General features: G+C 44.2%; 2 protein-coding genes across 2 annotated transcripts; both read right to left on the bottom strand.

Annotated features, from left to right (window-relative positions):
• Window positions 1–1,856: 1,856 nt before the first annotated feature.
• LOC128716043 (vacuolar protein sorting-associated protein 54) lies at window positions 1,857–5,207 on the bottom strand. Its single transcript, XM_053810966.1, has 2 exons — window positions 4,987–5,207; window positions 1,857–4,617 (listed from the first exon to the last, which is right to left on the bottom strand). The coding sequence occupies exons 1-2, from the start codon at window positions 5,205–5,207 to the stop codon at window positions 1,857–1,859; spliced, it is 2,982 nt and encodes a 993-aa protein (XP_053666941.1).
• Window positions 5,208–12,450: 7,243 nt separating this feature from the next.
• On the bottom strand, window positions 12,451–19,280 carry LOC128712482 (tyrosine-protein kinase hopscotch). Its single transcript, XM_053807372.1, has 13 exons — window positions 19,035–19,280; window positions 16,718–17,040; window positions 16,362–16,632; window positions 16,134–16,291; window positions 15,941–16,036; window positions 15,227–15,340; window positions 14,860–15,158; window positions 14,629–14,756; window positions 13,904–14,555; window positions 13,722–13,835; window positions 13,091–13,641; window positions 12,674–13,011; window positions 12,451–12,598 (listed from the first exon to the last, which is right to left on the bottom strand). Exons 1-13 carry the CDS (start codon window positions 19,278–19,280, stop codon window positions 12,451–12,453), a joined length of 3,438 nt encoding a protein of 1,145 aa, XP_053663347.1.
• Between the last annotated feature and the right edge of the window lie 5,471 nt (window positions 19,281–24,751).

Consider the following 24,751-nt stretch of genomic DNA (forward strand, 5'->3'; position numbering starts at 1 on the left):
AAAGACACTTATACGATCCAGATATGGGACGAGTAGTGAAACACGCGGCTAGAATAAACTATTTCGCTAAAGGTTTACCAGAATACAAGCGCAACAGTATGAAGTTGGCCAAATGCACAACACAAATAATTCGCGCAATTTTTCGCTTTGTTGTGACGTTTCGACTGTCATCCGTTGTTTACGCAGCTGTCAATGTACCTCATGCTTCCATTTATTATGAGCCAAACGTAATCAAGTTGACCGTTAGATGCGATCAAATGAGATGAACATCGTTAAACACCTGCCGCGAAGAACGGTGCTGGAACTACTTAAAGCTGCTTAAACTGCTACAATTAATCGGTACTCACATACGAAACGATGACAATGGCGAACTGACGAATGTGCTTACATACATTTTATGGTTTGGCAATGGGTTTTTCACCTTCCGATATAGAACACAATCTATTCTTACTACTGTACTAGGAACACATTACTCCAAATGCTACTATTTCTTTTGTTCCGCTAAACGTCATCCAATTGCTGAACACCAGAGATGAATCCAATTCGAGTATGTTCAACAATAGCACTCGTTGCATGAGCGCCTTCTAACACACGTGTTCGTTTGATTGAATAATTCCCCACCCGAAAACCGTTTATACACGAGAGCTGCCAATTGTATTTATTTATTAAATCCACCTGTTGCTGCATGTATCGTCATATATTATTACCTAATCGTCTGAAAGTATTCTGCCACCGCCTAATTCCTTCCAAAAACCGCCCTTCATTGGGCGGTACAGAATTGGTCAAAGAGTTGCGTTTACCAAATGTTTGCTGGATGCTGAATGTTTGGTTTTAATGGATACTAGTTGCCGATATTTCCCGCAATTCTTCTATCTTACGTTTCTCTATTCGTCCAAATCCCTCCGAGGCCTAAACACGGTGGTGCTAGTGGCGTTATCAATTTGTCGTTTATCGATTACAATCATATATCCGCATCGTTTACGATGCTAAGGGCCCCTCTCCCCCGTTTTCACCCAAAGCCTACTATCCTCGGTGCATGCAAAACACGTCGTAATTACACTTAGTGTACACGCACACAGTCTTTGCACATTGCCACTGTGGCCTGGTGTCTTTTGCTAGAACTAGATCCGGGTGGAAGCTAGCTTTCCCCTCTCTTCGGGAAAGGAGAAAGTTTCGTGATTCGGAAAACGGAAGTCGAAAAGTGCTCACTATACTAAATGAATAGACATGCTGCCACGGCACAAAACTGCCCCTGAACGTAATACTAGCGTATGTGTGTTGGCGTTTGAAAACACTTTCCTTTTTGGTATGAAATGATACAGTTAGTAATGTGTTTCAGCTTAAGTAAATAATCTTATGCGTAGCTTAAAAGGCTCCTATCTACCACAAACTGTTTCGCAAACAAGAAGCTTACTAATAGGAAGGTTTAGCAACTGTTTCCTTTCCTTAACTGTGACACGAAAGCACTCCGGTACTGCTAAATTCACACCAGATGGGAAAGAAACCTTTAGGATAGAAAGTAACGTCTACTTCTCCATAAACTATGCACAACCGAAAACATTTGGCAAGGTAGGAGAATGTGGCTTTGCCAGCGTGCACGCACAATAAAAACATTCTACAAACGAAAGTACGTCCTGGTATAAATAAAACAAAATGCAAGGAAGCTAATAATGCACTGGTGGAAAGCCGTCGCGATAGTGCAACTGCGGTCGGAAAACTAAAAGCACGAACCATCCCCAACCCTCTTACATGACTAAAAACCCTTCCGCTCCCTGTTTCCCCCTGTTTGCCTTTTGCTGCCAAAGCCGCTGGAATGCTAACCGTGTATCCGAACCTAAACTGTTCCGATGTTGGTGCTACTTTAGCCAAATATCATCCATCGTATCGTCGTGCAGTTCGTCTACCGGCATCGCGCGGAGCGTCCGGAGCGTTTCCATGTAGAACGTAAGCTCCGACACGACGACCCCGTGCTGCGGGCCACCATTGTTGGTGATGTTGTTCTTCAGCAGCTGTTCCCGCAGCTTATCCTTAAAGTTCCGCTGCACCGTCCGGTAAATCGTGTGCACCTGCTTTTCTGGCAGGATCGGCGCGATCGCTTCGTGCAGCTTCACAAACTGGCGGCTAATGTTGCGGAACGGTTGCGAAGGAACCGGTGGCCGTGCGTCCCAATTGTTGAGCTGACCCGTCACCACGTCGCACACGATCGACAGTACCTTGTTCTCGATCTCCTTGATGTGGCTGACGAAATCTTTCTGCACCGAATCGTACCCAGCAGAGGAGGAAGTGCTGCCGTTGGTACTGATCGGGTGTGATCCTCCATTCGTTAGTGGTACGGTCGTCCCGGAGGTAGTAATGGTGTTGTTGTTGTTGTTGACTGATGCAAGCGATGACGCACCGGAGCCGTCCAGTGAGCGGAAGTGACGTTTCACGTGTGGCAATAGCCACAGGACTAGTTCGAGCGCCCGGGACACCAGTGCCAGGTTGCTGCTAGTGATGGTTTTAAGGCCAGCTACATGAAGTGCTCCTGCTCCCAGTACTAGCTGGCAGCAGCGGGAATTGAACATTCGCAATAGATCAACCACATTCCGGCCAAGCTGCGGCGCGATTACCGGCAACTGGGACGCACACCGGCAATATTCGCTAACGATCTGCACCAACAGCAAGGCGGCTCCTACCAGTGCAAACGGTTCTCCTTCCACCTTCAGCACGGATTGTGGTGGTGATTGCGTCACACCATTCGTCTGCTGCGGTCCATTCAGTGCTTGCGGTTTGCTCCAGTGAAACTCACCCCGTGCAATGCAATCGACCATCGTCTGAAACTCGGCTGGCACTTCGGCCTGCTTCCAGCGCTCGCTGTCCAGCAACAAGGCAAGCTTCGACTTCCGCTCGGTGTGGAACTTTTGCGCGAATCGATTACCCTGCGCACAGAGGGCCAACTTTAACGGGACACTCTGCACACCGCACGCCACCTGACATCCGTCGGTAAACCGCTCCACAATCTGCGCCAACTGTGCAATCTGTTCCGCACTGACGGAACTTTTCTCGAGACTTTGGTTCGACACGAGATTTGCACAACGCTCGTGGCAGTAATTGCATACGCTCTGCAGCAGATTCGCCAGCTTATCCTGCACGACACTATAATCACCCGCCGAAAGGAACGCTTCCGTGTCGATAAAGCTCACATCATCCGTAAGCCGGCCGGCACTTGCATCGGCCGTCTGCTGCATTACATCATGCACGGCCCGTATGCGCCGCAACAGCTTCAACAGCGTCCCGGTTGCACCTTCCAGCAGTAGAATCCATTCCGACAATGACAAACTTTGCGCCTCTTCACCGGCCCCAGTCAAACAGACTTCGGCATCGCCCGAAGCGATCACCTCGATCACGAGCTGCTTCACAATCGCCCGTACCGTGGTGATTGCTTCGTCACGGTACGTATCAATAAAGTCAAGGCTTCGCTTGCGCAACAACCCGGAAATGATGCATATCAGCTTGTCCTCTTCTAGCACACGCTCCTCGCCAGTGTCGGCCGGAAACGGCCGGTTAAGATCAGCGGTCGAGTATCGCTCGAAGTCCGTCTTTAGCATCTTATCGATAAGCAGCTCCATCTCGCACAGCTGCGACGGCAGATGACGAAAGCAGTGCACACCGGTCAGTTCCTGGCCAAGAATTTCCTGCGTCGTGCTGATCAGATCCAGTGCCGCCACGTAGTCCTGCGTGCTGAGCAGCAGCTGTATCATCGGCTGGGTTTGGTGTACCGTCGACATCAGCTTGAGCTTTTCCAGCACCAGATTGTTGTTGACCCGTATCCGTTCCGCCCGGATCACCTGGAGCGATTCCTTCACGATCATATCGTCGATCTGCTGGATCTTGCCACGCAAACGCTTCACATTCGCTAGCGCGTCCGTCATCTGCTCCATGATCGCATCCTGCGACGTCATGGCGTGGAAAAATGCGGACGATTTGTCCGCGACTTGTTTCGCAATCAGCACCTCCACGATGTCCAGATAGTGGCTAAGCCGCTCCTGTAGCTGCCGGCTCGATTGTCTCGTCTGTTCGCCGCCCTCCGTGCCGATGCCGGCGAATGCCGCCCCAAACGTTGCAGGCCGGTGCAGCTCGAGGTTCTGCTTGAGGAACACCTCCGGGATGTCCTTCAGGCTGGCGGTGGCACCGTTCGGAAGTCGATCGCTTACAAGCGCTTGCTGACTAGTAGCGTTCGCTGTCGGCACATTAGCGATTCGCGTATGCACCCGGTAGCGTTTGCCGATGCGCTTCAGGTACGCATCGAACTGGTCCCACCGGATGTCGGCGAGCCGTGGCGATGGTCCGATTGACGTACCTTCGACAAATGCGTCGCCCCATTTCTTCGTGAAGAAATTGGTCTGCTTACCCCGGCTCGGATCGTTCAGCACGGCTGGCAGGTTTTGGGCGGCCGAAAACACCGACCACTTGACGTGCGGTTCCTTCTGCTGGGCGTTTACGTGGCACCGGGTTACGTGCATGTCGTAATCACGATCGCTAACACCGTCCAACGGTAACGACGAGCACACACCATTGTAACCATAGCGACACACGTACGAGCCACCTTCCACGGTGCAGTGTTGCTGGCGAAGGTGCCTATCGGGAAAGTAGAGCAGAGTGAGAAAGGCATATTAGCAAATTGAGCGTTCAAATTGTGAGGGCATGGTACCGATTGCGCCACACACGGAGGCGAAACCAAAGACGAAACTGTAAAAACAATTATACCGATCAATTCCGGACGACGACTATGACCTCCGGCGGCGTATGGTAGAGAGATAGAGAGGCCCGCAAGGTTTTCGACAATTGGTGCTAATTAACCTCACGGTTACTGATACGGTCTCGCCGTACGGAAGATTCACAGCTAACCTGATCGACACAGGATTGTTTTATACCGTGACTGTGCAGACACACTATCACTAAAATATCTCTGTCACGGGTTTATTAATCAAAGATGCTGAACCCTACCTTACAAACTCTTCGGTATTTTTGAACAAAAACAGTTGCTGCTGCTGCTGCTGTTGGGGAGGCTGTGAGTCGTGCAGTGGCCACTGTTGCTGCTGCTGCGGATAATGATGTTGCGGCAGCGATGGATCAGTCCGGGTCGATACGGGAGAAAGGCAGTATTGACAGCTTTGCCAAGGCGGAGGTTCCTTCAGATCGAAACTTCCCGAGGTAGACTTTGCCATTGGCACATATTGTTGGAACGGGAAGACTCGCCACCCGTCCGAAAGCACACACAAACAAGACGATGAGATCACAACGGACACTGACCGGGAACGTAATTGGAAACACCTTGCCCAACAGCAGGGTGCTGATATTTTTTTATCAGTGAAACAATAAGTAACGTCCGGCCTTTGGGCTACGTGGGACACCCGTACAAATAAATGATACGAACAACGAGAAGGGGGATTGGAAAAATACACACAACGTATCAAATTCTTCAGCTGACACAACACCGATTTTTTGACAACAGTGACGTGCGCGTATGAGAAGAAACCAAGGTGTATGAAGAGGCAATGAATGAGATGGCACAGGCTGTTCTCAAATTACGCCATCATCGAGTACAGACCAAAACATTTGGACAGAAAAAAATGAATTTGCAAAGGTCATCATAAGATTAATTGAATTCATATCCAAAGCACAAATGGATCGATCAATTTGGAAAAAAACTCATCAGAGCTAGTTTGTGAGTCATTACTTCCCATGGTAGCTCCCCTACGTAGCGGACATTACTCCCGCTCGAAATGTTCCCGCTTAGCAACCTTGGGTTTGTTCATAACTCCTTGAAACGTCAAAATTCACGCAATGGGCAGCTCAAAAGGATAAAAGGTAAACAATAACAAAGTAAAAGCCGACTAGTGGGCCTCCGTAGGACAGCTGAACTGGGTTTGGGCTACAAAAGGATAGCATTTCGTAACTATTGGGAACTATTGCTGGTGCAGACAACCGTGAAGTACTATCTGTGTCGCTCAAGCCAAATTTGCAAACGTAACTTCATTAAGTAGCCCTCATTAGTATGCCATGTCAGGACTTCAAATGTACTGCGACAATATCTGAAAATATTAGCAACCGATTAACTTTAAAAAGTGAAACATGTTTACGTGTAATATTTTATCCGATCCGCTGATCTTACATATAACTAAGTGAAAGAGAAAGCTAAGCGGTCGCGAGTGGTCCTGAGCATCACCATTATCAAGAACCAGCGGCGTATCTAACGGTAGACAAAATAGGTAATCGCTTGGCGCCAGCCGTGGTCAAGGGAGCCCTAAAGAAAAATAGATACTTTTTTATCAATATTCAGCTGTTGGAGCGTCCACGAAGTTCATCACTGGTGGAATCCCCGATTGGTGGGCCTCAACTGCATTTCCATTTAGAGTCTCCAAGGAGGAACGTACGCCACACTATGGGCGATTGGAAACAACACTCAGTCCCAGCTCCTCAATTACCATCCAAATCCGGAATATTCCACCTCTGGCCCAATTAAATTAACGTTCTGTGAACGGCGTTAAAGTTGTGTACAATAAAATAGCTATAAAATTATTAACTTTCGTCACATGGAGGGATCAACTAGGAGAAGTTCATTATGAGCTGCATTAAGCCGATCGTAATCGATCTTCCACACTCTACGTACCCTTACGTAGTAATTTCTTTCGGACGTTTAACTCATTCCACTGACTGCATTTGAATTGCACGTTTTATTTTGCCTTATTTTCTCCATTTACCATTTTCTTGTCACTGTGAACACCGATAAAACATCTAGTTTTTTTTACTCAATCTCTTACGAGGAAGATAACCTTTTTGCCTTTTCTCTCCTCTTGTTTACCATACGTGTGTTGGTTGATCATGTTTTGTAGATATTTAGAGTGGGGAAAGATGTGTATGTGAGATTTTTTTTTTCTGTGGGTTCATTTTGCTTTCACGACAAAGACATTAAAAAAGGGGCCAATTGATCTATTTCGTTATCCGTGTAGTTAACCGTCTAGCCGTATGCAAAACAACAAGTACCTCCGGATGGTGGCGACGTAAGAGAGCTGGGTGAAAAATATTCTCATGCCCCACATCCCGACGCCCCCTTCGCGTCTGGTGGCGCTGCGTACAACGTAGTATTTAGATCTATCGTGTGGTTAAGGGTTCACATCAAATCACATTTGTCTCCCCAGGTTGGCCCGGATGAAGATAGGGACTCAAACATGGATGCGCGCCACGTGTGAGGTTTGCAGTGTGTTCTATACGCTGTGTGTTTATTCTTGTGTGCTAGCTCTAAACGAGCCCTCCCTTCTCTACTACTTTCATCTGGATCATTGTGTTTATATGCTAATTCTGACGCTTTTGTGTAACGTTGTACCATCGATTTATACTTGGGAGGCATTGGCTACACTACATGGAATCACGGGGGAGGAAAAATAGGGATGATGGGGAGACACGTAGGACACTACCTTAATTTACTCGAATCGAAAACCGTATCTTTATACGGTTCTGTACAGTATTTGCTTGTGTAAAAAAAGCAAAGGCCAATCAAAGTTTTATCTCCAAAGGTACGAAAACAAACAAACGAAGGCAAATCAGTTGTAAAACCTGAAGCTTCCCTCTATCAATATAAAACCGCAACCTAACGCTCAAAAAGGCATACAAACAAACACCACCGCAAGTGGGTGCTTGGTAAGAATTTTAAATTCCTTCCAGCACAATTCATTATGCCCACTCTGCTTAAACGATCTCCACTCTTCCTCGATGCTTTAAAGGTACTTCGGTACTCAAAAGTATGGTTCTGGTTTACAACTAAACTACAAAAAATCCTTTCTGTAAACATTGTTTCCTCGTATCTATCTAAGTTATAAGCCGGATGGCGCAACTCGTAAGGCGCATATACAGATATATATATAAACACAACCCTTGTAGGCGCGCAAACGAAGTAAGTAAAGGTGGTTTCTCTCTTAGCAAATTGTTCAGAGCGCGGGCATCTAAAAATATTGTGCTACAGTTCATGCACACGAGATAGTAACAGAACTTTACCTATGTCAACAGTCACACATCCGATGTGTTAGCGCGGGGATAGAATCATAGAACCTAATTTGTTTTTAACTAACCTTATATAAAAATAATTATATAAATTCATCTCTCTCTTTTTCTCGATCCGCTAATCGGGATTCGAAAATAAACTATATAACTACAGGGCAATCACATTCCTCTTTGCTTACAACTGCACTTACAAGACCTAAAAGTGACTAAAGAGACCGGAAGGGGTTTTGGGGTTCCTGAACCCTGCCTATGCGCTTGCAGTCTCTAGCACACGCAAAAAAATACACAATACACGCACGCATTATTGGGGCCGCGATAGCCTTGTGGATGAGAAGCACTAGAAAACTTAAGTATCAAACAGTTTACACCCTATTCCGCTTTACATCCACCAAATTTCCGTTTTCGTTTTAATGTACCACAAAAACACACATCCATTAACATTAGTCCACGTGTGTTGGGAGAAACCATTGTTGAATGCTCACTCTGTTTTGTCGACATCGTCAACCATGTCGCCACAGCATCGCCACTAAGCAACTTTCTTCTATTTCTTTTTAATTGGGCTTTTAGTCTGCAAGAGCTCTGATTAGCATGGAGTGTTCCACCAGCATCAGACTTTTTATTTGTACCCCATTTGAAATTCTTTTCTATATCAAGTCCTTTTTTTTCGTGTGCCGTTCATTTTGAGATTTTATCCTGGAAGTTCGTGGAGTACTTAATCATGGTTTCAAACTTTGACAAATACCCCATATTCCAATCAAACTATGTCCGAAGTTCTTCTGAAAAACAGCACAACAGAACACGCTTTGCTTAGGTAAAGAACTGCGATTGGTCAATTTCCGTGTCTGTGTTTATGGTAAGTTTCCTTTCCCAGTGTTCTAATTGAATTCCTTTTGTTTTGCTTGTTGCTAACTGTATTACTACTTATCTCAAAGTGTTCCTTTTTATCTACCACCATATTAGTTCACTCAGTTTGAATCTTTTCTTGTTTTGCATTAGGGCGCGTGTTTTACATGTACCGGACGCTTTATATTTTTGTTACAGTAAAACTTTCCTACTGATGTAATGCAATATGTGTGTGTATGTGTTGTTCATTCTTGCATGAATCCACCGTGTTGTGCAACAATGGGTGCAGCATTATTAAAGCCGACTATATTAAACGTTTGTTTTTTCCGCGTGTTTTTCTACTCGTTCTAGACTCGTGTTTGTAAGTAAGTGGTTGTTTTTCCTTTCTTTTTGTAGTTTGTCTATATGCTTGGCATGTCTTTTTGTTTCTCTCCTCTTTTTTGTTACCCCAATTGGTGGTCATGGCTGTTAAATCGTTGTTCAAACACATTACAACTTTTTTTGCATTTGTTTTTCCTATGCTTTCCGCTGATTTATAACTCGTTAGTACTTTGTCTTCGGGTTGCAAATTTAAGTGGCACTTTGAGAAATTGATCTATGTTTATTCATTACGTTAATATTTTTTCTTTGTTCTAAACTTGTTCGTTTTGTTCTTATTGTTTGGTTTTAAACTACTGCCACTTCGAGAGAGAGATCAGGAATTTTTCACTAATGGAAGGGAAGTCTTCAAGCATTCCATCACACTTATGGGTGGGTAAGAGAACGACGTACTGTAAGAGTATCGCACTTCCCATTAAATATCAGATGAAGTTTTGCGTTAGTGCGCACTACAATCTCGTCTTCGTCCGATGATCGTGTATCAGAAATCTGCCAATGGTAAAGGTAAGGAATTTTATCCATTGCTAGAATGAGTCCCATGCACCGCGTGTCTCTCACATTGTTGGCTAAAACTTTGAACTACATTTGGAAGCGTTTTCATGTTTTGTTCGCGTATGGTTCCAGTTGGTCATCGTTGTACTGAATCGTAATCTCAATCATGTCATATCGCTGGTCTACATCGTGTGCATTAAAATTGGGTAATATTCTCTAATTCAGCTTGTTAAATATGGTTCTTCTATCTCTCGATATCACTCCATTTCTCAGCTAGTGTAGAATTAATAATTCGTCATAGAAAAAAGTGTCAGAATAGATTATATGAAACGAAAAACTTAAAACGTATTTCCCATAAAAAAGGGTCACAAAAAGGTATGTGTTTGCAGGTAAAAACGTTCGTCACAAAAAAGCCGTGATCATTCCCCGGACATGTGGGATTTTCTGCGTTTTCTACCCTGTGAAAATAGTTGAAAATTTAGTTTTAGTTTTCCTTCATTAGACAACTTTACTTTAAGAAGCTTTCGCCAGCTATAACACGGTACTATGTGGTGCTTTTCTGCCATATCCACAACTTCGTTCGACCAAAACGATTTGTGTGTTATAGGTCTTTTCATGTTCGTTTCGTTTGTTTCAATTTCACTAATAAGCCACATCTAAGTATACATAATCACGGCACATACATTTCAACAATTCTTTCATTCACATTATCGCGGATTCTTTTTAGCAACTACCGCCACTCGTTTGTGCATTCGATCTGCAATATGAACGCTCTACTAATCGCATTCGTGTTGGTTGTGTTCTTTTGTCGCAACAGTCTATTACTATTATCTTTCCCACATTAGGCGCACGATTGGCATACAAACTACACGGGGATGTTCCTGGCCACTACGAGTAAAGTGATAACATTAGTTAAGTTAAGTGTTAGCCGCCTATCTGTGTCTGTAAGTGTGTTTTCTAATCCATCCTAAATCTGTACAGATTGCGGAAAAGCGCAAAACCAAATCCATAGACTATATACCTCCGCTAGAACACGGGACGACGAGTATTTTTTTTTTGTAAAAAGGACAACCATTAAGATTCGTTCACACAATACGTTCTTCTAATCTAATTGTAGTAGTAGTAGCAGTACCGGGCAATAGCACCATGTCAATGCACCAATAGCTCACTTCTTGTGCAGTGCCTAAGCACATATTCACGCACAAACTCAGCTGGTGGAAATGCGGCCACAGTGCGCTACGTTTGATGCGCTGGTTGTAGATTTATGCCTCCGTGTCGATTAGTGCAATCGGGGAAGGGTTTGTCGGAAATCATCGGAAAGCAACACCACCCTGTCACCGAAAGGTCATCGCACATCGGTAATGTCATCGACTGCCTCCAGCGCGCACTGGCGCCAGGTCCCAAGCCATGGTGCGCATTAGCTCGGCACGATGTATCGATGTATCGATATTGCGTAGGTGCTACGTTCGTCGAGATAGATCGGCAGCTGTGGACTCCACCTGCCCGGTTTTTGCCGCCACTCAGCAGCAGTGCAGCGATGCATCAATTTTCTCCATCAGGTAGGATTAATCTATAGCGACCTTTAGTAGATCCTACACACAGTGCTGGCTCAACATTCAACGGTAGTGCTACCACACGACAGCATCGCATAGACCGATTCGCCCTGCCGGTACAGCACGCTCTGCTTGTTGAGGTAACTGCCGGTTGTTGGTCAATGTCGATAGAGCGGTGCTGATCGCTCGCAGCAACATCCCAGACGCCCTGCTATAGCTCGACTCATAGTTGTTGTTGCTGATTGTTCCGTTGATACAGCAACCGCTGTGCCTCCATCTTGCACCGTGTAGTCAGACTCCACTACAATCCAACCCGGCACTGTAGAGGCGAGCCGTGCAATCAGCTTTGCATCGTCCTGGTCGGTGTCTCTGCTGTTGCAAAAGCATAGCTGCGCGTACGATGGTGCATGGCCGGGGAAACAGATGCTGTGATATAGTGCACCCTGGATGCGGTAATTATATTGCATCGCATCTTCTGCCACCGTCTCGTTACGCCGCACCGGCAGGTTTTTCTGCTTAATTTTCTATTCACCCGCCAATTTTGTTGGGGCGCAAGAACAGCTAAAACGTCATTAAACAGTTTCTTTCGTCACCATAAGTGCGAATGTGTGTAATTTTGTTGTTTTTGCCGCTTTTCTACATTGAACAGCAAATAGTAGTGTCTCTAATGATCATCCAAATTGACAACATTCGAAAGGTGTGAGTATATAGCATCAGTGCGTGCAAATCGTAAACAACTGATAGCGCAGCGTTATTTTTTTTAGGCAGGACGACTTTGTAACAACCATTTAGTCACGATACAATAACCATCGCGGCGTGCATGTCGGGTTGTGCAGCGGTGGTGATCTGTTACCTATACACTACTATCAATTCAGACGCATTACACCGCTGCACAGTGTATGTGTGTCACGGTTCTGTGACTCAATTCTGTGTGTGTTTAAAATACAGATCTAACACCAACTCCAAACTGCAGAGCCGATTCTTCGTTAATTCCTAACATTAATTTAAATTTCCTTCCCGATATTTGTTTCGTTTGATCAAAACGTTCGTTTATACCGATACGGCAACAAGATCTTAAGTTATTCACAGATTCTAACATGAGTCGTGGAGCATTTTTGGGCCCATATCCGCGTATATTGCACACCTAATTAATTGGTTCACCATACTGATTTATCATGTCGTTCAGTTCCTCCAGCAGCTCGCTGAAGGTCATCCGCTCGTGTGGGTTCCGCTTAAAGCAAGGTGCCATAAGCTTATCGTACACGTACGGAAACGGTTCTGGAAGTTGTAATCTGTGAATGAAACAAATAGGATTGTGTTGCAGAAAGTCGGTTTCACATTATTCACATTACGTCACAAACACATACATTTTAGTCTCACGCTGCAACAATTGATACAGCTGCGCCGCACTCTTCACGTCCACGTGTGCATAGGGCGTATTGCCGTAAGTGAACATTTCGTACAATGTCACACCGAACGACCAGACGTCCGATTGGAAGGAATATTTCTGCGTTTCGAGCGTTTCCGGTGCGTACCAGCGTATCGGTAGTTCGCGGCTATGTCGCGCTACATAGTAGTTGCTACCCTCGGTAACTTGTGCCAGGCCAAAGTCCGATATCTTCACGCACTTCTTGCTCTCCACCAAAATGTTACGTGCCGCTAGATCACGGTGGACTATCTTCTTCTCAAACAGATAATGCATACCCTGGAAAAAATATATAAACATATGTTTAGATATATTGAACTGAATACACATTTCCACACAGCGCCTGGCGATGCATTACATTTGCAATATCCCGTGCCATCCATAGCAGATCTGGTTCCTTCAGACTGTGTCGCTTGTACTCGAGGTACAACAGTAGTGAACCCATGGGTACGTACTCCATCACCACAATCAGTTTATCTTGCTCCTCGTAAAAACGGATAAACTCCACAATGTTGGTGTGCCGTAAGCTTTTCATGATGTCAACCTCACGCTTAAAATCATCTCTCACACGACCCAGGTCGGGTCGATCGTCGTAGATCGTTTTAAGTGCGACCTGCCTCGGTGCCTGGTTGTCTCGCTCGAACGTTCCACGATACACGCGCCCGTAATTGCCTTCCCCAAGCATGTTATGGAAGAAGATTCGTTCGCTGCTGCTAAGCTCTATATAGTCGGAGCAGTTAACAAAAGTTTTCTCGTAGTACGAGTCGCCACTGAAACGACTGATGGGATTTGACAGTAGTGGAAGTGAACTGCTTCCACTGGACGCATTGCTACGCAGCTCACTGTCACTTCCGTTGCTGACATACGATGAAGAGGTGCAGTCGGTGCGCGATCGAACCAGTGTGGAATCTAAGATAATCGTGCGAAGTAAAAGATATATAATAACATTTCAAACAAAGGGTACAAAAAGACTGAACTGCTCTACTTACTCGTTTCCATTGATAGGATACTATTTTTGAATACAGATCCATTCAGCATGTTACTTGTCGAGTGACCGTTAACGTGCCCATTTCCTACCGTACAATAGTTGCCATCTAGTTGACCTGAAGTTGTTAAAAGAAACATATTTAATAAAATTTAAGATAAAATTCAATGCTACACAAACACTTACGTGCATGTACCAACAGTCCCACGATCGTTTGAGGTGCAATGCGCTTGTCAGGATCCGCATGCCAGCCACAGCTCAAACATTCGTAGATCTGCTTTGAATCCTTCAGCTCCGGTGGCATCGTCTGGAGCCATTTGCGCGAGGGTAGAAATTCAGCCGGCTTGTAAACGTGCATCTTGATGCCTCGGCTAAATATTTCCCACAGCGTCGAGGTACAGGCCCACACATCCGTGGCCGGATCTTGCCGCAAGTTGGCAGCACTCTTTTCGCTGAGATCCTGATACTCGTAAGGTATCCACAGAAGATCGTGCTTCGTCAACCGGCGCTGTCCGTGCATGCCCGGATCGCCGAGCTTGGCCAGGACGCGCTGTTCCCCATCATCGTACTGGGTGACCATCATGGACGAGCACCGAATGTTCCCATGAACGATGCCGTGTTTCTGCAAATAGTACAGAGCACGGGCAAGCGACTGGCCTATCTCGATCAACGCGGACGGTCGTACCGTGGTGCGACGCGTTCGCAGAAACTCATCCAACCGACCGTAACGCGGATATTCTAATACCATTGTGATCGGCTTACATACGGTCATACCGTAAAGCTTAATGATATCAATCGAATCGATCGTTGCCCACTGGCCGGCCACCTGCAAAAAATCCTGATGCGGGAAGAAACCGGGATACGGAGCTAAAGTAATTGCAGACATTCAAGTTGCGTTGGCAAGACCATACCTTAAGATATTCTCCCTCCTTCTCGGTTTTGAGTAATTTAAGTGTCACCTCCATCTTGCTATTGTTTGGCAGCAAAAATTCCGCACGCGTACGTTTCGTGAAACCATCGCTTTCGTCTTCCACGGGAGCTGGGGTAAGAGTGAGAAGCGAAAATAAATTAGAAAACACTATCTACAATCAGACAAACTATTCCACACTGTTTGGCAAACATTTTCTTCCTATCATACGCACAGCGATTGATAACTAGTTCCTTGGCGGCATTGATGATACAGGCCCTCTTTTGTCCAAGTTCCTGCGTACCACCACGCAACAAACGCTTCGGGGAGGACTTTACGGTCGGTCGGCAAAGTAACAGATTTGGTGCGGTATCGTTGTCTGACGGCGGCAATCGATAGACGCTCGTTATCTCTGAGTTGAGGCTCTTCAGCGCTTCTGTCAGCTGGTTGTATCGGTACACCTGCTCTTCCTTCTCGTTCTTCGCGTGCCATTGATCTTCAGTGTGGATAAGCTGGTACGTTTTTATCAGTCCACTGTAGAGTAATAAGTATTTGGTAAATTACTTCTCATTCGTGGGATGCTCGGTTCGAGGCATACTTACTCAGTTTCTAGCATATCGACATAATAGGTACCGTACTGCTCCTCGCACTGCCGAATGATGCAAGCGCCGCAGCTGCTATTCTTTTCCCGAATTTTGTCAGTGGAATATTTTCCGCTGTAAGACGAATGGAATCGAAAATATAAAAAAAAAACTCCAGCTATTCATTCACCTTTACAACACGTGCGATAACAAGGGATATTCAAGATAATTGTCCCTAGTGTGCTATACAATATTGTAAAAAATAATACACGTTTAAGCGAAGATATTATAACCACACGTGGAGATAATCCTTAAGACATTCTGACCACATTTTTCGAACGGTAATAGTCTTTCGGCGTTTACATGCCGAAAATGTATAAGCGGATGTGTTTCAGAAGTGAGTCAAAATTTCTTCACTCATCACCGCGCGGGTTTGCACGAAAGGCGACAACAAACCAGTTCTGGGCATTGTCGGCCTAACGATGCCTATCGCTTGCGCCGAACAAACAACAGAGAAAAACAGCCTAGACAGCATAACTTCAGGGCTAAGACCTTTTTCCAAGATAACAGCGAACCCGCATAGCATACGGACGCAATGCATTGGAAGGAACAGTCAGTCGGTTTTATGAATGAAACCCTACACAATTTCGATGATTTTACCAGAATTGGTTACACTTTACCCATTCCCGCACGCGCTCGACCCATCCCTTTTGTCATACGGTTTCACGCACTTACCCGATGGGCCCGTGGCACTTGAGTTCCTTCAGCAAGTTGAGCATCGGCGAGGAAAGATAATCCTGACATAGATACACGGTCCATTTGCACATTAACCTGTAAAAGACAGAACAACGAATTATAACCCCATGTGCGCATGGTAAATCAGGGCAGAATTGCGAGAATTGTCCCCGAATTCACCGTTCACTCTTACCTATAGTAACCGGCTAGACAGGTTACGAAAGAGTTCAATTCAGTCTGATCGTGAAAGTCTATACAGTACGGTTCCGACTGGTCTTCCAGCGCGAGTTTCACCGTCAACTTTTCCACCAGTATGGTGAGTATTTCATCGATGTTCGTCACATGTTGCCACTGTATGAAAAATTAAGATAAGCAATTAAAGAATGCTGCTACAGGGGTAGAACAAAACCGTCTATTTTACCTTGCTGGCAAAAAACACCTTCAGTCCGGGTGTGGTCGTGGCATCTTCATGCTCCAACGTTCGCTCCAGTCCACCGCCGGTAGAACCGTACTTGGTGGTGTCGCGTGTGGACAGAGTCGTACCGTAAGGTTGAAACCGTAGCTTTACCGGACACTTGCCAGTTCGCGAACTGAACTCGCCTCTCGGATACTGAATTTCGGCGGCATACTCCTCATACAGATAGCCCGGTGCGATGTTATCGATATCGTTGATATAGACGTTCTTCACGTAGCTAATGAAGGTATTGAGAAACGGTTTTAAACGACGACACATATATGGTAAAACAAAAAACATGGGAACCGGGGTTTGCCACTTACTTCACATCATGATCCCTGTTCTGGATCGAGTTGAGTGATTCGAATATTCGCTTTTGGGCAACATTGACGAAACAAACCGAATGCTCCCGGCTAATCTTTCGCGGGATGTACTTCTCGAAGTCGCGTTTCAGCTCATTCAGACCGATCTTGTCCTCGATCATCTTCCGGTACATATCGTTTACGACGTAGCCGAGTATTTTGTTCTTGTACTTGCGGTAATCGATCTCCGGGATGCGGTTGTGCAGGAGATCGTACCGTAGCTGGCTGTAGTAGTAGTTGAAGAGCTCTTGATCGAGCGCTTTTAGGCAGGACAGATCGGGAACCTAACCAGGTGGTGGTAGAATTATTCAGATGATGTTAACATGAGAGGATAATTTAATTTGTTATTTTTGTCGATTGGCTAGCGGTATTTTCGAAATTCCTCACAACTAACAATTTTGTTTAGAAATTTAAACTTCTCGTTTATACTGTAAGTTATTTAACCTAACCAACGAACTGAGTTCCGATCCTTGGTGCATCTTTATAGACCGGCACCTTCTAAAACAAAACCGTTATTATTATTGTTTTATTGTAATTTTTTTACAATTGCCTGATATCTAATGGAAACAAGCATATTTCTATGAACGCAAGACTGACTATCCAGCTACGAGTAAATAAAGTCAAAGAAAGCCAAAAATGGCATGCCTAGAAGAAGAAGAAAAAGCATAATTCTATTACGTCCAATTGGACACCACTCAGTACACCGAAAGAAGAGTAACAAAAACTTAATATCACTGCATACGACGTAGATATAATGAATTTAAATACATCTTGGTCTATATGCGTCGATTACATACATCTACCGGCAAAACATTGCTATAACAGTGTCAACAGTGGCCCCAGACATCAAAATCAAGATGGTCAAGATAGTAAACCTCCCGTAGCCGCCGTAATGTTTGCTAACAACCGATGGATAACGTCGGTGTTGGTGGCAACTTGTATACATACGAAGATAAGTCCAGTCTCCTCAGGACAGATATCGTCGATAAGCTAAAGCTGCGCGAAAGCAAGACGTGGTACTAGTGTGTGCGGGTGTAGCAAATTGTTAAAACTTTCAGCATGCCCCTACAGACGCGCAGTGTACAAATCTGGGTAAGGGTAAATATTTTGCAATATCATCACTTTCGTTTATCTTGTCGCAGGGCAAACAGAGCAGCAAACCCATCAGTGGTTCTCTGTCGGAGACACGTTTGCCAGCGTTTGCAGCGAATGATGACTTCCGAGTACATGGTGAAGATACGAGTTGCACAAAATCTTACCAGAATAGCGGTAACATAGTGAATCATTGACGTTGGGAAATAAAATGTGTAAACATCAATTCGCTGCAATGCTAATGATTATGACATTGAGTCACATTTTTATGCAAAACAAAGAAAAATATGGTAATAATCATCAGACAGCTAGTACCCTGTACTAGCATATGCACAAGATGCATTATGATAAATGCAACAAAATAATTGAAATGCAACAAACACAGTCAGGAGACGATTCAAAAGAAAATAAAAAAAAAAGATAATTTGTTTGTTGTTCTACGAAAATGGTTCACTAGACAGATAGTGCACCAGAACAATGCATTAATTATGGATGCAGCAAGGTAAGGATAATAAACAGCTTGAACCAGGAAGCAACACACTCACTCCTCGATCGACGCAGCCACCCTCAACTGTTATTTATGCATGAGATGATGTTTAATGTATTAATGTTTTACGTAGTATTTTGCTGCCTCCTGTTGTAAGATTCATTGCAAATAAATACACGTTTTACAAATGGCTGCTGCTCCTTGTTTCTACTTCCACTTGCACTGGGCTCTACTTTTTTTAGCTCTTAAAAAACCCAACTAGTACACTGAACAAATCAATTATGATAAGCTCTATTAATTCTATCCATGAAACCAGATTGACACTGCTGGTGACATTCACGTGACGTTCTTCCAGAGTCCTCTTCTTTATCGGTACAACAACCTCAAGAGAGGCCTGACCTTTCTGGATGTCTTTGAATGCATATCCCAGTAGCGGGATGGTTCATCCTAAGTACGACTACGGGTTGGTCCGGATGGGATTTTGGACCGGTCCTGTCGTGTGAAAACCGACTCCCGACAATACTCCACGGGGCTGCAGCGCTAATTGAAGTTTATCTTTGATCAAAATGGAATGACTTTTATGGGTACAATTAAACTCTATAGAAAAATAATGTTCGTCTAAGCAATTCTCGACTTCCTATTGATATACAATTAATCATTTAGAAACTACACAAACATACACGTTCTTCGACAACTTACCTTGAAGCGAAGTCGAAAATCGTACTTCTTGTCCGTTGGCGGACGGCTGCATCCGGCCAGAAACCATTTTTCCCCATGGATTCGCAACCCGACGAGCGCGAAGACCACTGGTTTGATTTTCAACTGCTGGCAAACCCAGCGGCAGACGTACTCGCACGTATTCTCCTCGTCGCGACCGGCAACCGGAACGCTGATGAAGCAGTCCGCCACATAGTTGAACACCTGGTACGATGCTTCATCGGGCATAGCGATATTCTTGGGGGACCCGTTCGCAATTCACCGGACCTCGACCAAACTATGGGCAATGTCGAACCGTTGCCACCTTTCACCTAACAAATGGGACGTTTACACTTTACGGACGTAACGCGTTTAACAATAAGATAGCAGTAACTACCCACTATAATACGGACAGTGTCAGAATCATATATCCCAACATCTCCACAAACAATCCATACTGGCTCTCTCGGTGCCTTCCACGCCAGCTCTGTACTGAGCAAAGGATTCGTTTTCCTCTTGGAGGATATACATATATGTATATATATCGTAACGCCACCCTCGGTCTGCAGTCGTCTAATCTAAAACAGTCCTAAATTGTAGCCTTATTCTCTGCGTTGCACTTATCGCTGTTTTTTTTTTTATGGCCAAAGGCAATCGGTCATTTTCGCAGCCGTACACATTAAAATGGGAAACCTTCCACCGACGCACCTTGTCGATCAGAGTCGATCAAACGCACATCTAACGCACTTTGAACATTTCACTATATCACAGATAAAATTCCACGATTGAATCTCACAGTAAGCTTATCTAGTCGTTTTAGGGCACGCATAGATAAAATGAAACAGGAATGTCTATCCTTTGCTCTATCCTACATTTGTAATAATTTCTCTATTATCAACATGCGGAGCCCATTGTGTAATGTAGGCTCTATACGTTTTGATAAGACGCACAATGATGAGTTTCTGTCCCACAACGAGGGGTTGGTCGTCGTAACGATGTATGTCTTCAGGTATGTTGATTTAACCTCAGGCAACCAACTCACGATAGATTCAGACCGCATAGCACATGTTTCCACTAGGATGACTTCTGTTTAGACGCATTTTTTTCACTACTCGCGTTGTACACACGATGCAACCGGACAGCAATTTACCGATAAACGGATGGTCTGAAACGAATCGAAGAAAAAAAAAGAATACACATGAATCAATCATGTCGAATGAACTGTGGAAAGCAAATAATTACATTTTTGCCCAAATAAACATAACTGCCTACTGTTAATGCTATTATTCGATTGATCTAGCATTATGCATAATGCAAGAGCACGTTACGTGGAAGCTTAAGCTGGATGCTAACAGCAGCAGCTCATCCTTACCGGGATGTACACATGCAACTGGCCACCCCAATTCCTGCAACCACGAATGTTTGGTGAAAAAGTGACCACTTTCAACATTACTCTGCTGATAACGAACGAACAGATGAGTTAATATATTGCCACAATGCGGTCAGTGAATGAGAGAGGCACGGCGCACCGTGTGATAGATTGTTGAACGCGATAGGACAGAATGAAATGCCGACACCCAACGACGCGTAGTGATGTAATGGAGTGCAAATATTCAAAATCAAGCCAGGAGAGATTGACCAGATGAATTTGCTAATGAGACATTTGGTATGGTCAGTTTTTAATTAATAAAGCATGTTTAAAGCTTATATCAGCGGTGAATCTTAGCATCGAACTCGAGGGGAACATTGCGAACCGGTCATAAAGGTTTGTGTGTGTATCAAAGATCCGGTACATAAATAACTGACCACCAACCTGTGTGTACCGACCGGGATGTCGTACATAGCAAATACATTAGGAATCTTAAAATGGAAGGAAATTAAGTCAACCGGTGTGGAGTTGACGATGTATCAAATGAGAGACTCACTTAGTAGAACAAGTCGTCTAACGATAACAACGGCCTCGTTTTCAGGATTGCAGGATTGTGATCGAGGATAGAAAATCGATTGAGGAATTTGACAGTAAAGGACCACAGGACAAGAAATCCTTACACCATGTTTGCACACAAACTAAGCCACATCTTATGAACGAAAGAAAAAGCGTAACATTTGAAAGTATCGCCTTGGAGTTCCTGATTTGTAGACGAATGCAGCATCCAAAAACGAGAACTGAAACGAAAAATCCTCGTCAGTAATAGTTCTTGTCCTCGTCTGGGCAACTAAACTTTGAGGCCCGTCTTATAAATCCAACTTCTTTCGCGCTTCAACAGCAAGAATGGATTCCTTTCGGTAATAAAGTTATTCTGGTTTGTCTTGTCAGCAAACAGGTTGCAAATATGATAGAAATACATCTTCCATCATTGGGACTCTATGATACCTTCAAGCGTTCGTTCTAAAAACTAATTTATTTAAAATTAATTGTAGTACAGTTTAGCGTCCCGAGATTTAAACTTTTCAGTCAAGTAGTCAAACAACTCTTCTTTAATTGGAGTCCATGAAGCCGGTTATGTGCTTTTATGTTTGTTTGCAAAAATCGCTTCAACTTAACTTATTACTCATCTGCAAAGGCCGCATCCTTCCCGTCACCTAAATTACTGTTTAAATGTTGTTTACTGAAACAAACCCATCGGTCAAATTTCACACTAAATTCAACCATTAAATGCGTTGTGAATGTAATGAGTGCCGGGACCCACCGGAACAGCGCACCGTAGCGGAACGTCTTTCCACATCAATCATCCGGAAAAAAAAGCCCGTCAGCTGAGCCTTTTCGCCGTAAAGGTGGCTAGTTATATCTGTTGCGCCCGGGTTTCCGTTTACTGCAAACGTATTTACACAACGTGCAAATAGTTGGAGAGGAAAAGCATCAATCACGCTTGAACACTAATGTAAGTTTCGTAGAAAAATTAAAATTTCATCAACCGAACGGTTATACGGTAAAAATGCATACGAGTTTACCGGAAAAATACGAATCGACATAAATCCAGGAAGGATTTGATTGATACAGTAAAATTACACGCAAATTTTGTCGTAGGGTTTAAATAAAAAAGAGCGATTTTTTTCCAAAAAAGAAAATAGTCGTAAAGAAATAAGTTCCAATTGCACCTACCCGGGGTAATGGATATTGGAAACGGACAATCCCTCAACGTTTTACACGAGCTGCGGTGGAAAATGCCGGTCAGAAAACATTATATTCGTATGACGGGCGTTAATGACGTTCGCGGGGGGGCCTGCAATAACTGTTCACGCTCGTGCACGCATCATCCTCGTGTGGAAAATGTATATTTAAAGAACGAAGAAAAACACACCAATAACACCATCAGCAGCCCAGTCGGTCGCTCAGCAGTGTTCCATTTTCCAAACGCGCGGCAGATGAACCACAACGCTACACACATATCATACTCGCTTTTTCTCATCCTGTTTCTCAAACACCACAATTCAATCACGCAGCATCGTACACCCGCGGGTGGGGGGCTGAGAGTGTATCGATTTTTCGTGACCAAAACCATCAACAATCAAGGGCGAAAGGGTGTAAAAATAATACAAACACACACAGACTCGAAAAAGTGCATCCTAAACGAACGATCTAAACGGTTGTGGATGCAATTCGACTTACAAAAAAACACACACACATCCTGATACGCTTTTAACCGCTAGGGGGGTGCCTTCATCGGTTAGATAATGAATGCCCATTAAATGCAAACTGCCACCCAAACACGCGAAACACTGAGACGCGGAATTAATTCTTCGGCCGGAGAGCGACGCCAACCGATCCGCAGTGCATCGTAATCCGCACTGGTACCTTCTCAAGCTTAGGTGTGTGTTGTGGCCGCGGCGTTTACACTCCGTCGTCACGCCATCTCGCATGACGTTTTGCTGTCCAGTTGGGGAGGGGCCCCGTTGACACAATAGCCGGGTCGTGATCTGCATCTTGTGCGAAACAACCACACAAGTGCATCGCTGCTCATCAGGCTTTTGTACACGGGGATGGACGCATTTATACTGCAGACCGCGAGAGTATATTGGGACCGGGATGTGGAGAGTGAAGAAGAGATTTGTTTTAATTATTTTCTTTTATGTGTTCGCTTTCCCGTTGCTTCTTTTACTTTGACAATTAAAATTGATGGTACCACCATATGGAAGATTTGCCTTCCCTGCAGTCATCTCTCTCTCTTTCTCTCGCTCGCTCTCTCCCTGTCTAACATTTTATGGTTCTGTTTGCGTTTAACGGATATCACGCGTTACCGTGTCACAGGAACGGACTGTGTGCGCTTGTCGTTCGCATCGTTGCTAAATTGCTGACACAGGACCGCTTGCAATACTTTCTTCCACATTAAATTTTACGGCTAAATATTTCACCTTCTGCTCAAGTGGACTTTGGCTGCCAGGCTTAACCGCATTCCGGTGTCACGTTCATCAATTTGCAGGGTTAGTTAATAACTTTTATTGTTCATGCTCTTACGATAATATTTCTGGTTCTTTAAATTATAACAAAATTATTTTCTACTCGATAAATATTTCGTAAAATATTTTTGATTTTAAAATATTTAACCCCAAAAATTTATATTTATACTACGGCCCAGCCGTTCTACCGATAATTTAAAAAAATACCTTCAAGTATGTACAGTCAACATGTTTGTAGAACCATACCGCGATGGATGTTTTGAAAAGTTTCTAAATCTGGTATAAAAAAAATTCTTCGAAACCTGAAAAGCAAATAACGTAAATTTTGTATGTACAATATAAAATAAATTGCTACTCTGTTAAATTTTGTTATTTTCTTATTAAGCATACTCTATATTTAATATGTGAGGGAATATTCTCATTAAAAATACACAAAAGCGTCAGCGAGCTTTAGTATAAGTGTAATACATACTACTGAGCGTCGTAAAATTGAAAACTACGATGGAAAAAAAGACTTAAACAATTAGGAAAAAAGGTGCAATAGAGTGGTGGAGCGTAGGAAACTCTATATTATGTATGAAAATAACTTACCAAACAACATATTTTTCTTTTTTTCAAAACTGTCATTAAACTGTAACAACCCCTGCCCTTATGACCATATCCACCGATATGACCATGGCCTATCCGGCTATAGTTCCGAGTTCTATGAAATTTAAATGAAAAAGAACCGTACCGTTTTCTTTCCGTTGTGCAGTTTGCAGTTTTACTGGTGCATATAAGTCCAGAGGCGGTGTTGATCATTTACAATATGATAGGAGACCCAATGCCCCACCAACCACCCCCCCCCCTAGGATGGCACATAACACAAGAGTAACAAACTGCGTTTGCTATGAAGAGCGACAGGGAGAAATAGTGTGATTGCGATGCACAGCGAGTGAGCGAGTAAGGCAAACGAACTCTGATCACACTCTGACTGACTTTGTGCATAAATTAATAATTTTTGCATTGTTTACACTTTCAATCCCACCTCTCGCTGGGGGGTGGTGGTCAAGCAGAAAGGAGCGGTGGGTAGTGGAGCCAAGGTGGTAAGGTAGGATCGTCGCGTACAATGCGCGCGAGGTGGTTATCTTTAGGTTTGTGTGTTTGTATGCACCCCGCACAACCGTATCTCGGTGTAGATCGCTTTCTTCGATAATTGCACTGAGGCAGCCCTTCGTCAGCCTTTGCCACCTCAGCAATAGAACAAACGCAGGGTGGAGGAGGAGTGGAACCAAACATGCCAGAAAAATACGGGCGCATGAAAGAGAAGCAAACAAATGTGC

This window comes from Anopheles marshallii, chromosome 3 (genome assembly GCF_943734725.1).
Source record: "Anopheles marshallii chromosome 3, idAnoMarsDA_429_01, whole genome shotgun sequence".
NCBI lineage: Eukaryota > Metazoa > Arthropoda > Insecta > Diptera > Culicidae > Anopheles > Anopheles marshallii.